Source organism: Tyto alba, unplaced genomic scaffold, assembly GCF_018691265.1.
Source record: "Tyto alba isolate M040663 unplaced genomic scaffold, T.alba_DEE_v4.0 Super-Scaffold_16, whole genome shotgun sequence".
In the NCBI taxonomy this organism is placed as follows: domain Eukaryota; kingdom Metazoa; phylum Chordata; class Aves; order Strigiformes; family Tytonidae; genus Tyto; species Tyto alba.
This window is the reverse complement of record NW_024881278.1, coordinates 30,003,873-30,017,854: the sequence shown is the minus strand read 5'-3', so window position 1 is coordinate 30,017,854 and position 13,982 is coordinate 30,003,873. Positions and strand designations below refer to the sequence as shown.

Here is a 13,982-nt window from a genome sequence, read left to right as displayed (position 1 = left end):
GGGGCAGCTGGTGGCTCTCTGAGTTTTCTGCTATCTTTTCTCCCCTTTTGTCCCTAGAACGTTGGCTTTTTGGCTGCTTGTCATGATCCAAAGCAGATTAATTGAATCACAGCGGTTGGGAAAAGTGCTAGAGGGGGCACACACACACACATACACGCTTGGCTCAGGAGTCTTTCAGGGTGATGCAGTTTCACCTCTCACAAGATAGCAAACCAATAATGCTTGTCTTGCCCGCAGGCTAATTCAGGTTCCCTTGCAGGTTTCTGTGTTTGGTAGTTAAGGTAGGACTTTCAGTTGCTTCCTTTAGAGATGCTTCCATCCTATTGCTCCAGTAATGCTGTCAATGGTGAGGTGGCTTGCAGTCTGGACAAAGGCAGTGGTAGACGTAGTGGTTTTATATCACTCCAAGCTTGGCACCCTCAGTCACGTTTTCCACTACTTCTTGCATATTTGCAGTGCCATCTCTCTCCTCGCTGCATGTCAAACATTTGGGGACAGCACTTTTGCCATTTCCATCATGCTTTGGAAGCATGAAACATAAGTCAACTCCATGTCAGAACTGTTGGGAGCTTTAAAAATATTTATTTTCCCAACAGAAGGTACATCTAGTTCCATGGGGTATGCTGGTCTTCCTCTGATTATCTAAGACTGGTTTGCTGAGTGAACACTGTCTTGTTATTTTTTGTTCATGTTGGGCACAGCTACTCTGGACATGCTGACTTGAGAGTGGTAATGAGAGGACAGCATGCTACAGGGAGACCTGAGATGCTTGCTGGATGTGAGCCAACCAGGCTCTGCATACAGACTATCTGTGTCATGGCAGCACTGGGCCTGAGAGTCAGGTGTTAATTCACGACACTGTCAAGCCAAAGTAGGTAAATGGCATCTGGGCTGGAGCTAGGAATTGCACACATCCCTTCACCTGTGTTGCACATCCTTCTGTTGGGAAGTAGTGTAATGCATTGCCTTTCCCCGGGCCATATACAGCACAGGTGGCTGAGGAAGCTGGTGGAATGAGTGAGAGCAAAGCTTCCAGTAGCTACCACTTGAGTTCATGTCTTTGTTAGCAATAAATGGTTCCTGGTATCTCCAGCCTGGCCCCAGCCCAGATGTCTAGCTGGCGTTTGGTGCGTTAGGCAGGTACTGGTTGCTCTATGTGCTTTTCCTCTTTGCTTGCAGCTAATGACAGAGTTCCTATATGGCATTCGTGTGATCAAGTTTTATGCCTGGGAGAAGCACTTCAGCACCAGGATAAATGCCTGCCGAGCTAAAGAGCTACAGAAGTTACGAGCCACCAAGTACTTGGATGCTGTGTGCGTGTATCTGTGGGCAGCACTGCCTGTTGTTGTCTCCATTGCCATCTTCATCACCTATGTCCTCTTGGGTCACCAGCTCACTGCCACAAAGGTGAGTAGGTAGTAGGGAGTGCTCCAACCTTGTCTCATGCAGAGGACAATCTACAGAGGGGCTGTAGTCCTGAGGCATCTTCTCTGGGAAATGAACCCAGCCTGTGTCTCCCCACAGCTCTTCAGGATCTCACTAGTGAAGCTGTTTGGAGGATACAAGGTGCAAGGGAGGTACTGCCTCCAACTCATGGCTGTTTCCTTACCTGTGCAGGTGTTCACAGCATTGGCCCTTGTTGGGATGCTTATTCTCCCCCTCAATAGCTTCCCATGGGTGTTGAATGGAACCTTGGAGGCCAAAGTTTCCCTGGATCGAATCCAGCGTTTCCTTGAGCTAGTGGACCAGGATCTGGAAACCTATTATGCCCTAGGTAATGGTGAAGGATGTTGCTGGGCTGGGACCCTGAGCAGGGGGCATTTGGAGCAGCGTGCTGAGGTGTGAGGCCCAGGGGCAGTACTGGAGGGCAGATGGCAGTCACTCCATGATTCAAGACATTCGGTTGTCAGAGGCAGAGCGGAGGTACTTCATTGCTGTGGAAGACAGGAGACAAGGCTGTATCCTTCTTTACCAGCTGTAGGCCATTGCTTGTCCCCACAGAGCCCTGCTGTTAGTGTCCCTTTAGAATAAGCTTTTTGCCTTTTGCAAGCTCCCTGCCATTCTTTTACCTTCAACAATAGTAAAACCAGCTTATCCTTACAGTGTCTCCCTCAGAGCTAGCAAGTCACTATGTGTGTCCGATGGGAGTTGGAGACAGGAGGGTTTTAGGAAGAAACGTATAAGTTTAAGGGCAAGTCAGCAGGCAAGCATCCCATTCTGTGCTTGGGTCAAGGGCATCATGATGGTGCCCTGTCTGTGGACTCATCCACTTGGGAGCAAAGCTGATAGTATTTGTGATGCCAGGTCCCTTTCATTTTCTGGCCTTCTCATAGCAGTGCAATGCTGTGTTGCTTGTCTCTCAGATAGCCCTTCAGGTACTGCTACTGCCGTGGAGATGCAATGTGCAGCCTTTTCATGGGCACCAGTTGAGGAAAGCACGGAACAGAACTTATCCACAGGCACTCTGCAACTGCACATTGAGAACCTGTCTGTGAGAAAGGTGAGCAAGGACTCAGGAGGTCGCAGAGAAGAATAGCATTAGAGAAGCCAGATAATGGAGCAGAGGTGGCATGTTTTCATGTTTTCCTGGTCTTATGAGCCATGCATCAAAATCTTTCATTTGTCAAGAGGCACAGGACACATATATCTCTCAGAGCTGAAAGGTGCTGGAGAAGACCCAGGCATGGCTTATGACAAGAGATGAACCAGCTCCCTGTGCTTTCTACCACCACTGCAGGAGAGGACTGGGCAGGAAGCACAGCTGGGCTCCAGATTTAACACTCCTTGCAGACTTTTGTGCTGCCATATCAGGAATCATGTTTACCCAACAACTGTACGCCGCCCAGCTGCTGAACCTGTGAGATAGTCTTAGTTTAAGAATCAGTCAGCTTTCTTACAGTCTACGTGTGTCTCAAGAAATCTGGACAAGCCACTCTGTATTAGCATATCACGTTGCTCCTTTTCATTTCCCTTTGCAGGGGATGCTGCTGGGGGTTGTTGGGAAGGTTGGCTCTGGCAAAAGCTCTCTGCTTGCAGCCATCACTGGAGAGCTCATTAAGTAAGTAGCCTAAAGACTTCTCCCTACCTGGTCCCTCCATGGCACAGCAGACAGGGGCTATCCAGTGCTATACCTATTTGTAGACCATTTTGATCTGCTAATAGTTCTTCTTTGATGCCCTTTCCACCCACTTCTGGTGTGCTTGCAGACAAGGTGGACGAATATATGTTTGTGACCTGGAGCAAGGATTTGGTCTGGCCACACAGGAGCCTTGGATACAGTTTACCACTGTCCGTGAGAACATCCTTTTTGGGCGGGACTATGATGCGAGGCTGTATGAGGAGGTGGTGGAGGCCTGTGCCCTCTCCGAGGACCTGAATGTAAGTGCCTAAACTGTAAACATGCCTGGGCCTTCTTGGCCAGCTTTTTCATCCAGCCTGAGCCTTAGTGGGAGCAGTTCTCGTTCTTTCAGGCTATAGACTGCTTTTCCAGCATCCCAGTCACACAGTGTTACTCTGATTACCAATCCCAGACCATACCTGGCCGCACGGTTCTTTAAGGTATGAAGTCACTCTGGTCGCACTTCGGATGGTTTCTTCTGCTGCTGAGCCAAAAGCTTTTGATCCTGAGAAAAGGAGATGTTCTGGAAGAGCTGATGACTGCTGGGGTTTTCAGGCAGAACCTATCAACAGCTTATGCTTTTTTGTATCAGAGGAACTTCCCTGGAATCTGGAAGGGCTGAGTCTGTGGTACTCTTGTCAGTAATACACATAATCTAGGTTTGAGGCTTATGGCTGTATTAGCCAGTAAACCTGGCTGTGGTAGGAAGCTAGCCTTCTCCTCCCAGTTTATGACCTGATGCCTGATTTTCTGAGGTGCCAAGCACTGTAAAAGCAAAGTATTTGAGAAGTAGTAGACTATGCTTATGCTACCAAATCAAGAGGAAACTGTTTCCAGCTACTGAAATTCTGTAGTTTTTACTGATAAATTATTTGGATAGGCCCTGACATGATTTTGGTGCAGACACAGCTCTTGGTCCTCTAGAAAATTCCCAGGTGCAATTTCAGAGTTATCTCAGACCAGAAGTTGCTCTCAAGGGGTAGTTCAGATGTGGCCACGCTGTTCTGGAGTGTAAGAGAGTTCACTTGCATAAATACCAAGCTTGCCAGTTGTCTGCAGAACCAGTGTATAGACTGTTGCACTGTTTAATTTTTGGTAAGGTGTCACCCTAAGAAGTTACTGCCAGAGGCAGGAGGGTGACCCCTGTGTAATGGTTTTGGGTCCCCAGTAGTTTCCTGTCCCTTCTAAATGGGTTTTCTTGAATGTTTCAGATTTTGCCAGCAGGTGACCAGACAGAGGTGGGTGAAAATGGTGTGACACTCAGTGGGGGACAGAAGGCTCGAATAGCACTTGCCAGAGCTGTTTACCAGGTAAATAGCAAAGAAGTCATGCTGTGGCAGATTGCACCCAGTGCCAAGTCAGATGTAAAGAAGCCGTACAATGTGCTCTGGCAGCATGTCTTAAACCGCACTGTGCTGGCCTAAAGGTGCTGGCGCTGTGCCACACAGAGGCATTTGCACATTTCTCTACAGCACTGCCTGCTCTGGCAGGGCCAGCAGCTGTATCCTTGTCTTTTGTCTCCCTCTCAGGAGAAAGAGATTTACCTCCTTGATGATCCCCTGGCTGCTGTTGATGCAGATGTAGCCAACCATCTTATGCGGAAATGCATTCTTGGAGTTCTCAAACACAAGACCAGGATTCTTTGCACCCACAGGACAGAGTTCTTGGAGAAGGCTGATGTCTTGTTGTTGATAGACAATGGCAGGATAGTTAAGACAGGTACACTGGTTGTCTTCTCAGGCATTCATTTGTGCCTGTGTGTGCCAGTCTTGGAATGGCTTGAGCAAAGATGGATATAAGGGCGTAGGATTAATGAGTGGGGAACCCAGCGATAAAGAGCTTGAGGACATTGCATGTGGGCAAAGATGGGGTGGAAGGGAATATGCAGATGCACAGATGAAACAAGACAGCCCTATAGCTGTGGAGCTGATAAGGCAGAAGGCCATAGCAGGTTGTATGGAGCAGGGCCTTCAAGGGTGCAAATGCTGTGAGAGAAAGCAGGGAATGTTATGAGAGAACAAAACTGGGCCATTTCATGCAAGCTGCAGTGAGCAGCTGGCATCTGTTCCTCTCAGACTCTGAAGCATTTGCATGTCTCTTTGCAGGCACGCCAGCTGATATCCTGCCACTTGTGGAAGCCTTCCCAAAGTTCAAGGATATGGACAAGAAGCGAAAGGATAAAGGTCTATACCTGGCTACCTTGAGGGTGGGGGCGGCAGCACAGCTCAGTTGACCACCCAGACAGAACCTGTACCTGATGGCTGCTGGCCTCAGAGCAGAGCTCGCACCGCCTTGCTCTTCTGTGGCAGTGCTGATCTGTGGGTAGTGTGTGCACAGAGGGAGAGGAGGCCCATGTATTGGTCTGGAGCAGTAATTGAATTTGTTGTTCCTCTTGTGGTCCAGCTTTGGATGAAGGTCTGCCCAGATTGGTGCACCTGTCTTGAAAGAGGAGAGAGGAGGGAAGAAAAGTCTCCCTCATAGCCTAGACTTGCTTTGTTCACATCAAGAAGCAGCTACAGGAGGAACTTACGTCACATTGACCTTTGCTTTTACCTCCATTCCCACAGCCCCTGATGAACAGGGCCAAGAAGAGGATATAGAGACAGAGGCAGATGAACCAACCCAAATCAATCATCTCATCCACAAGGAGGAAGAGAAGAAAGAAGGGGCAGTGGCTTTTCAGGTGTACAAGGCATATTGGCTGGCAGTGGGCAGCTGCTTGGCGTTATCCATCCTCTTCTCGCTGCTCCTGATGCAAGGTCAGGCAGTGTCCCAGCAGCACACCTCTCTTTAGATATTTCTCTCCTCCCATTCCCAGGTTGTGTGGAGTCCAGGTAAGATCAGAGGCCAGGGGTTTAATCACTTTCCCTGCAGCAGGAAGACTTCTTTTCTCTTCCCCAAACTAAAGTAGCACAGTTGAGAGGTGGCACATGTGGAAACAGGATCTGGTGTCTGCAACTCACTGCAGTTGCATGCCTGCTCCTCTAGCAGTGCCCTGTTGCTCCTGCAGCTCAAAGCTGTTCCCTTGCTCCTGCTCTACTACTAACAGTAGAGAATGAAAGCAGGGGAATAGTGAGACAATAACAAAAGTTGTGCAGCAGCTTCCCCTCCAGCTTTTCTGCTTCATGTTTGTTGATTCGAAGGCTGAATCCCTCTTTATGCAATCTGTCTTTCTCTGTAGCGTCCAGAAATATCTCAGATTGGTGGCTGTCACACTGGATCTCCAGCATATCTCAGACACCTAATACCTCTGTGATGATCTGCTCAGCTTCCTCACCTTCCCCAGAGCTTCTTCTCTTCTCCGTTGTTGGGCTTGTGTAAGTGAATCTGGTCAAGAGATGCCAAAGCAAGCTGGAAACACACTACCATTTTGCCCTTAAGTGCATTTCCTGTGAAGATTTTTATTGAGAGCAGGGATAAAGTGACCACTCCAATACGGAACATATGTGTGGCTGCTTTGACAAAGAAAGAGAATTTAAATCTCTGACCTGATGAGGTGTCCAGAGGGCTTCTGCATGGGGCTGATGGAAGACCGCTGGCTGCGTAGTAATCAGTGTTTGTCCCAGCATGGCAAAGGGGTGGTATCTCACAGGAGTATCAGGTTGAAGTATGCTGGGTTCAGTATGCTCCTGGGTTCTCATGCCCTATCTGTGAGTTTACTGTCATGGGGACCTTGCCGGATTCATAATCTTCCTCCTTCTGTGTTCCAGCTCCCCCATTCAAGCTCTGGATACCACCCCAGTCCGTTCCAATAGCTCACTCGATGTGAATTTCTACCTGATAGTTTATGGGAGCATTGCAGGGGCCAACTCCCTCTTCACCATTCTTCGGGCCTTCCTGTTTGCTTACGGCACTATCCATGCTGCCACTGTCATTCACAACCGACTGCTCCAGAGGGCTCTGAAGGTAATGGTCAGAAAGGCTGGGGCTCCTGCAAGTCGCTCTGCTTTGATGTTCTTCTCATAGTTGGGAGTGAGGGTTTGGGAGGTGGATTAGGGTTTCTGCTGGTATTAGCTGATGAGCTCTCTGTAGGATTTTATCCAAAAAGGGCTGCACCACAGCCAGCAAAAGGGGTCAATGAGCTGCTGTTCAAAATGTGTCCTGTAAGGCTTGTTCCATTCCATGGAAAGGTGTTCTATGTCTGCCACCAGTGCCTATTCACTCATTAGGCTTAGATATATAGCCAAGATAATGGCCAGTTAAAGTAGCTTTTTCAGGACCATGACCTCAGATTCAGATGAGATTGGAAGGAGTCACTAAGCAAGATTTAGGGCTGATGCTGGCATGTACCAGTTAACTTTCTTTAGGATTTGGGCTTCCTTGGGTCCTCAGTCTAGAGTTAGGATTAGAGGATTGGAGAATAGGATTAGAGGCTAGGATTGTCCCAGTGGCTACTGGTTGGCCAGTATGGGATCTGAGTGACTGTTGTCTTGGTAGCTGTCTGCCATTTGCCGCAGAAGGGCTCCTTTCTTTTACCATGCAAGCAGCATAAGTTGTTTGGCTGAGAGTGAATGCTGGTTTTGGAATCTGAGATTTCTTCTCCAGCTGAGTAAAGGAAGGGGGCTGTGGTGGCCACCCCTTGGTGCTTCTCTCCTGGGCACTGTTCTGTGGCTGTATCTCGCTGCAGCTGACAGGCTCTTACTTTCTGGTTCCCTTGTTGCCAGGCCACAGTCACCTTCTTTGACACTACACCGACAGGCCGGATCCTGAACCGCTTCTCCTCAGACCTGTACTGCGTGGATGACAGCCTGCCATTTATCCTCAATATCTTCCTGGCCAACATGTATGGGCTATTGGGCATGCTGGTGATAATCACCTGTGGCCTCCCTTGGATTGGTCTGGTCTTACTCCCTCTGGCTGCCCTCTACTTCTCCATCCAGCGCTATTACCGGCGCACATCCCGGGAGCTCAAGCGCCTTTACAGTGTCACCCTGTCTCCCATTTACACTCACTTCTCAGAGACCCTCTCGGGACTGAGCAGCATTAGAGCCATGCGGGCAACAGAGAGGTGCGTGGAAAGAAAGAGCACCCTTTATAGACCAGAGCCTTCCTGATGTGGGGCTGGTTATAGGCTGGTAGGAATGGAGGTTGAGTGGTGTGAATTTCTGTTGTGCGCCCGCCAGGTTTGAGTTGGAAAATCAGCTGCACCTGGAGCAGAACCAACGCTGCCTCTTTGCCAGCAACACAGCGATGCAGTGGCTGGACATCCGTTTGCAGATGATTGGGGTTGTTGTGGTTACTGCTATTGCAGGAATTGCCATCATCCAGCACCAGAAGCAGCTGGGAAATCCAGGTAGGCTGCCGGGGATTGTTCTGTGCCCACCCCTAGGCTGTAGCCCAGGGGTTCCTCCTCTCCTAGCCCTGACCTGCACATCTTCCTACACTGGGGCAAGATCCAGAGCTCCTGCTCGCTGTCCCTCTACAAGTCACCCACAGCGTAGTGCTTCAGTTCTTGTTCCTCTTCCTTTGTGTCCCCATTCTCAAGAGGGATCCCAGACTCCAGAGTGGTGACTTCTCCCTTGTTTCTTTGTCCTGACACCAAGATCCCAGCTTCTTCCCTGCCAGTAACATTCTTGTGTATGTTTTTGTCCTCACAGGACTTGTAGGCCTGGCACTTTCATATGCCCTGTCTGTGACAAACCTGCTTTCAGGACTCATTTCCAGCTTCACTCTGACAGAGACCATGATGGTGAGTGTGGAGCGGACGGAGGAATACACCACAGACATCCCCATGGAGCCCCAGGATAAACTGGTCCAGGTAGGAGCTCAAATATGTTCTCAGGGACTGACCCATCCTCTGGCTCTCTGTCCTGCACTTGCCTCCTGGGAAGATCACAGGGTTCCAGTGAGGGGGTGGAGGGCCTTCATGCACAGAAACCACCTTGATCGGCTTGTCCTTTACCAGTGCAACCCCTGGGGGGGGAATGAAGGGGATGAATCTCTGGCAGGAGTTGATGAAGGTTGGAATGACGAGAAGGGGTAGGAGAGCAGCACAGGTGCTAGGCCCAAGCTGTGAGAGAAGAACAAGCATCGGAGGGGGCTGGAGCTGGAGCTGGGCTGTGCCTTGGGTCTGCTCAGAGGCCAAGCAACCATCAGAAGGAATGGATGGGGCTTGGCCTGTGGAGAGGTGAGGCTGAAGATGACGGTAGGTCACAGTCACTTTGTCTCACCCGAGTATCCTTCTTAGGTTGCTGCTGACTGGCCAACCCAGGGGCTTGTGGAGTTCCAGCAAGTGGTCCTGGCCTACAGAGCAGGCTTGCCTAATGCGCTTGATGGTGTGAGCTTCACCATTTATCCCGGAGAGAAGGTGGGGATTGTGGGTCGCACAGGATCTGGAAAATCCACCCTTTTCTTGGCCCTTTTCCGCATGGTGGAGCTGAAATCAGGCCGGATTCTCTTGGATGGTGTTGACAGCCAGCTGGTGGGCTTGGAGGAGCTGAGGTACGGAGGGCTGAGCAGAGTAGAGGGTAGCTGACAGGGCCTGGAGACTGAGAGCTCTCAGTGGTTGGATGCCAAGGAGAAGAGTGAGGAGCAAAGGACTTACTGTCATGGCACCCTTTTGTCTGATTGTGGCAGCTTCTTATGAGTTGTGCAGTTGTTGCTGAACAGCTGTGGTAAGGAAACCAGGCTGAATATGTGACCCATGTCTCTGTGCCTCTAAGATACGCAGCAATCCAAGACATTCCACCCCAGGGAAAAAAAACAACCAACCAAACAAAAAACAAACAGAAAACCAACCAACGAGGAGGAAAAAAAAATAATCAAAAAAGCAAAAAACCCAAGCCTTTGCTTTTCTGCAGAACCCACCCCATGAGCCCTCAGCTCTTGTTTGCTTGCAGATCTAGGCTGGCCATCATCCCCCAGGATCCGTTTTTGTTCAGTGGCTCAATCCGAGAGAACCTGGACCCCCAGGGAAAACGGACAGATGCTGAGCTCCACGAGGTGCTAGAGCAGTGCCACTTGCGGGATGCTGTTACCCAGATGGGTGAGTCCGAACCCAACGAGAAGCAACTGGTGAGCCCTGGTACTGGGAGAGAAGGCCTCAGACAGGGAGCTGAGGAAAAGGGACCAGCTGGACACACCAGGGAATTGATTTGATGGGGCCACACTAGGACCAGGGTGGGAAGAGGTCAGTGGGACCTGTTGGCATTCCCTTAGATTTAGTGGCAAGGAGCTGGCAGGTGATGGATTGGGTGGTGGGATCGTGCTGAGATCAGGCCCCAGTGGATGCTAGAGCTGAGCCTGAGAGATAAGCCAGGCCCTAGTCATAGAGGAGCATGGCATCTCTGTGCCAAGTGTTTCTTGTGTCCAAGCATAAAGGCTTCATTTCCCAAGGCATGGGCCTGAGCAGAATTGTGGTCTTGAGTGCTACTGGGAAAACCCCAGACTTGGGGAGCCATCTGGGGCCCTGTGCAGAGCCTGGTGGTGTGACTGCTGAGCTTGACCCCTGCAGGTGGATTGGACAGCGAGCTGGGAGAGAGGGGAAAGAGCCTGTCTGTGGGACAGAGGCAGCTGGTGTGTTTGGCACGAGCCCTCCTGACGCAGGCCAAGGTGAGTGCCCTGCCTCCATCGGAGCAAGGGGGAGGGCGAGGTGCTGACGGCTGTGTGGGGACAGCAAGGCAGAGCACTCGGGAGTTGGGGGTGTGATGGGGAACACACATCCTGTGCTACTTTCTCGGGCTGTCTAGGCAGGGATTGGGGTGTCCCCTGTGGTACCTGGATGCTCCCCTCACTCTCTGTCCCTGGCAGGTGCTGTGCATTGATGAGGCCACAGCCAGTGTGGATCAGAAGACAGACCAGCTGCTGCAGCTGACCATCCGCCAGCGCTTTGCTGACAAAACTGTTTTGACAATAGCTCACAGGTATGGAAGAAGCAGCACTCTGTGCATAAATTCATCCTACTACTCACAGGGGAGTGGTGGCTGCACGTACCATGCCTGGGCCTTGAGCTGAGCAGGGAGGTCTCCGTGATCAGGCTTTTCAAGTGCAAAAGGCTGGATCTTGCTGTTTGCCTTTTCTGCTTTATTAGCCCCTCGGTGCTGAGAACAACTGGATGTGAAAATGTTGTACCCAGAAATTGGGGGACAGAAAAGGGCAAAATGTTGCATCTTATGGCAGATGGCTCTTCCTGGCCACTGCCTCCAGAGACTAGGGGAGTGAATTGCCAGATTAGGGCAAGGAACAGTGGAGAACTATGCCGCAGAAAGGAGCAGCGTGGAGACCGGGGAAGAGCAGGTGTCTGTTGTTCAGTAGAGGGCACTGCAGGACAGCCGGCGGTGAAGGGCTGCAGCCAGCTCCTGGCCAGGGGAGGCAGAACGCTGGGTAGTTCTGTTTTCCAAAGCCCTGAGTTATGGTCCCAGCCTGCACCCGATGCCGGCAAGCTAGATTGTCCAGGCAGGACAGGGCAACAGTGTTTGCCCCACAGCTGAGATTTAGTGTTAAGAGTAGGGGCAGGGGACGATTACAGGTGGAGGGAGGAGGGCAAAACATGAATGCTGTGGATGCTGAGAAGGGATGGGTTGGCTTTAGGCAGTGCTCCCACTCTTGCCAAGTAGAGGAGAATTTGGAGGAGGGTTATGCAGTTGGATGGAGGATGTTTTCAAAGCACAGAGGTGACCACAAAAATAAAAATCAAATAAGCAGGTGGCAGGGGCTGGTGTCCTGTTGCACAGAAGTGGGAGTGACAGATGACAGGCAGGGCACTCTGGTCCTGGCAGGTGAACTGAGTGGGTCTTGTTTGATCCATCAGATAGAAAGGAGGCAGGAGGGGTGTGAAGGGAGTATGGTTCCTGCACTAGGGATATTAGGCATGAATAGGGTAGAATGGTAAGGGCATTGTGGGCTGAGGTTTGTGTTTGGGTTGGGTGGGAGGAGGCCACCTCTGATGGAGGAGTAATTAAAGAGGAGAACCAGCAGAGAAGGGGAGTGGCAGAAGGCAAGGCAGCAAAACTGGGTTGAGCTTTAGGTGAACCATTAATTGGATGAGTGAAATCTAGGATGGGAAGTGACTCAGTACTTGTCCCTTGCCCCTCCAGGTCACTTCTAGTGCATCAACCTGGCACTCTTGGGGATGAATGTGTAACCAGAGTCCTGAACCCCATAACGCTTTTTACCTGTTCCCGTTCTCTGCAGTGTCTTCCCTGTGACTTGCAGCTTTGTAGGGCTGTAGTTTCACATTGAACAGTGCATGGCTGTGCAAAGGCATTCCTGCTGTCCTGTCTTCCCTCCCCAGGGCCAGAGGTTTCTGCCCTGCTAGCAGTCTGGGCAGAACTGGGTGCATGTGCGTGCTGCAGGTGCTGTGGTTGGCAGTCTGACACCTACAAATCCACTGGTGGTGGCAGTGTAAGCGATGATGCCAGACTGCTGGGGAATGGCAGCTGATGCACAAGTCTATTCCTGCTGCCCTCAGGAAGTGGCAGTTGAGGAAACTTAAGGGCAAACAGAAGGAATATAATAACTCCTCTGTGGGAACGGACATCTTGTGCAACCCCAGAATCAGGTGTGCCCTGAGTTCTCCCTCCACAGAGCATCCCCCCATGCTCCTGGTGCCCTGCCATGCCCAGCAACTGGAAGGCATTGCTGTGCTCTCCTCAGAGGTGGTGTGTTTCAGCAGTGTACAGAGGCTCTCTGGGGAGCTGGACTGCAGTGTGCCCCTGAGTGTACTGGGAGACGCTCCACAGATCCTGATGTTGGGAATGTTTTGAGGCACCCCTTGACAGCAGGGGATGCAGTATCGAGGGATTCTCCTCAGATCCACCAACATGTGTCCTGGCGTTTGCTGTCCACAGGCTGAACACTATCTTGGACTCGGACCGTGTGCTGGTGATGCAAGCTGGGAGAGTAGCAGAGCTGGATTCACCTACCCACCTGAGCCAGAAAGATGGCTCCTTGTTCCACCACCTCCTGCACAGCAGCCAGCAGTGACCTCCCTCCTGGGCTGAGCCCAGGCAACCCTCCTGGCTCTGTGCCTGGCTTTCCTCTCGCCTCAGACATCAGCTCTGTCCCTGCAGGGCCAGGATCTGTTGAGGTGAGGAAAGGGGTTATTCCTGCCTGCAGACAGCGATCGTGTGTCCTCAGGGACAGGAGCATGACACTGCAGCCTTTCCTTTAGTAGGGAAGATGGGACCTGTTATTTAGGGCCATGCAAGCCTGGCTGGTGGGAAACTACTCCCCTCCAAGGCTCCCCTTTGAGATTACAGAGGAATTTTCAGATCACTGAAGAATCAGTGAGTCCTAGTCTGAGACCGAGTCTCACACGTGCAGTTTAGAATAAAGTGGAAGCATCTTTGTGAAACGTAATTTTTCAGGTCCCTGTCCCCTTTTCTCCCCAGAAACAGACTTCATTGTGAGATACCAGACTGGTACCCTCCTTGCACAAAAACAACCCTACCTGCTCCCTACTATTTTCAGAAGGCATTGACCTTTTCAATCCCAGAAGGTTGTGCCCAGGGACCTTGCTGCTCTTCTTCCAGTTTACAGTGGAGAAGACCTTCCCTGAAGGGGCAGAGTGCGATTACATTAAAGGCCTCTAAGGCTCATTTATTTCAAGACCACTTTTCCAAGGGAAACTCCCTATCCATCCTGCCCTGCTCCCAGCTGCACAAACCCACAGCTGCTTTAAGTTTTAGGATCAGATTGCTCTTCCTGCTGGCATCCTTGAACTCTATCTTGGGTTTTCCTCCTTTCCCCAACACTCTAAGGCAACGCCTAGCAGGTACACACTTTTGCTATGCTGTCCTGAGGCAGGTCCCATTCCTCCCCCTGAAGCTGCAGGAGCCATCTTCACCCCTGCAGCCAGAGCATGGAGCAGGACAACTCCTATGCCACTACCTGGGTTTGCATTCTTGAGGGAAGTGATGGAGAT

The 13,982-nt window shown here is 51.0% G+C and overlaps 1 protein-coding gene across 8 annotated transcripts in view; it reads left to right on the top strand.

Moving 5' to 3' along the window:
• Positions 1-13,982, top strand: part of ABCC10 (ATP binding cassette subfamily C member 10) — a 31,637-nt gene that overhangs the window by 9,669 nt on the left and 7,986 nt on the right. For 5 of the 8 annotated variants that reach the window (XM_032995328.2, XM_032995329.2, XM_032995327.2 and 2 more), the window contains 19 exons: positions 1,180-1,407; positions 1,618-1,774; positions 2,364-2,500; positions 2,979-3,058; positions 3,207-3,378; positions 4,330-4,428; positions 4,648-4,837; positions 5,224-5,301; positions 5,686-5,877; positions 6,300-6,435; positions 6,829-7,024; positions 7,783-8,126; positions 8,242-8,411; positions 8,716-8,876; positions 9,306-9,559; positions 9,958-10,103; positions 10,572-10,669; positions 10,868-10,980; positions 12,907-13,417. In XM_032995328.2, the coding sequence (XP_032851219.2) occupies positions 1,180-1,407; positions 1,618-1,774; positions 2,364-2,500; positions 2,979-3,058; positions 3,207-3,378; positions 4,330-4,428; positions 4,648-4,837; positions 5,224-5,301; positions 5,686-5,877; positions 6,300-6,435; positions 6,829-7,024; positions 7,783-8,126; positions 8,242-8,411; positions 8,716-8,876; positions 9,306-9,559; positions 9,958-10,103; positions 10,572-10,669; positions 10,868-10,980; positions 12,907-13,042 (3,087 nt within the window). In that variant the 3' untranslated portion in view covers positions 13,043-13,417. Of the gene's footprint in view, positions 1-854; positions 876-1,179; positions 1,408-1,617; positions 1,775-2,363; positions 2,501-2,978; positions 3,059-3,206; positions 3,379-4,329; positions 4,429-4,647; positions 4,838-5,223; positions 5,302-5,685; positions 5,878-6,299; positions 6,436-6,828; positions 7,025-7,782; positions 8,127-8,241; positions 8,412-8,715; positions 8,877-9,305; positions 9,560-9,957; positions 10,104-10,571; positions 10,670-10,867; positions 10,981-12,906; positions 13,418-13,982 lie in introns of those variants that run through there. The other 3 variants (XM_042789731.1, XR_006165045.1, XM_042789729.1) reach the window with 3 other exon arrangements.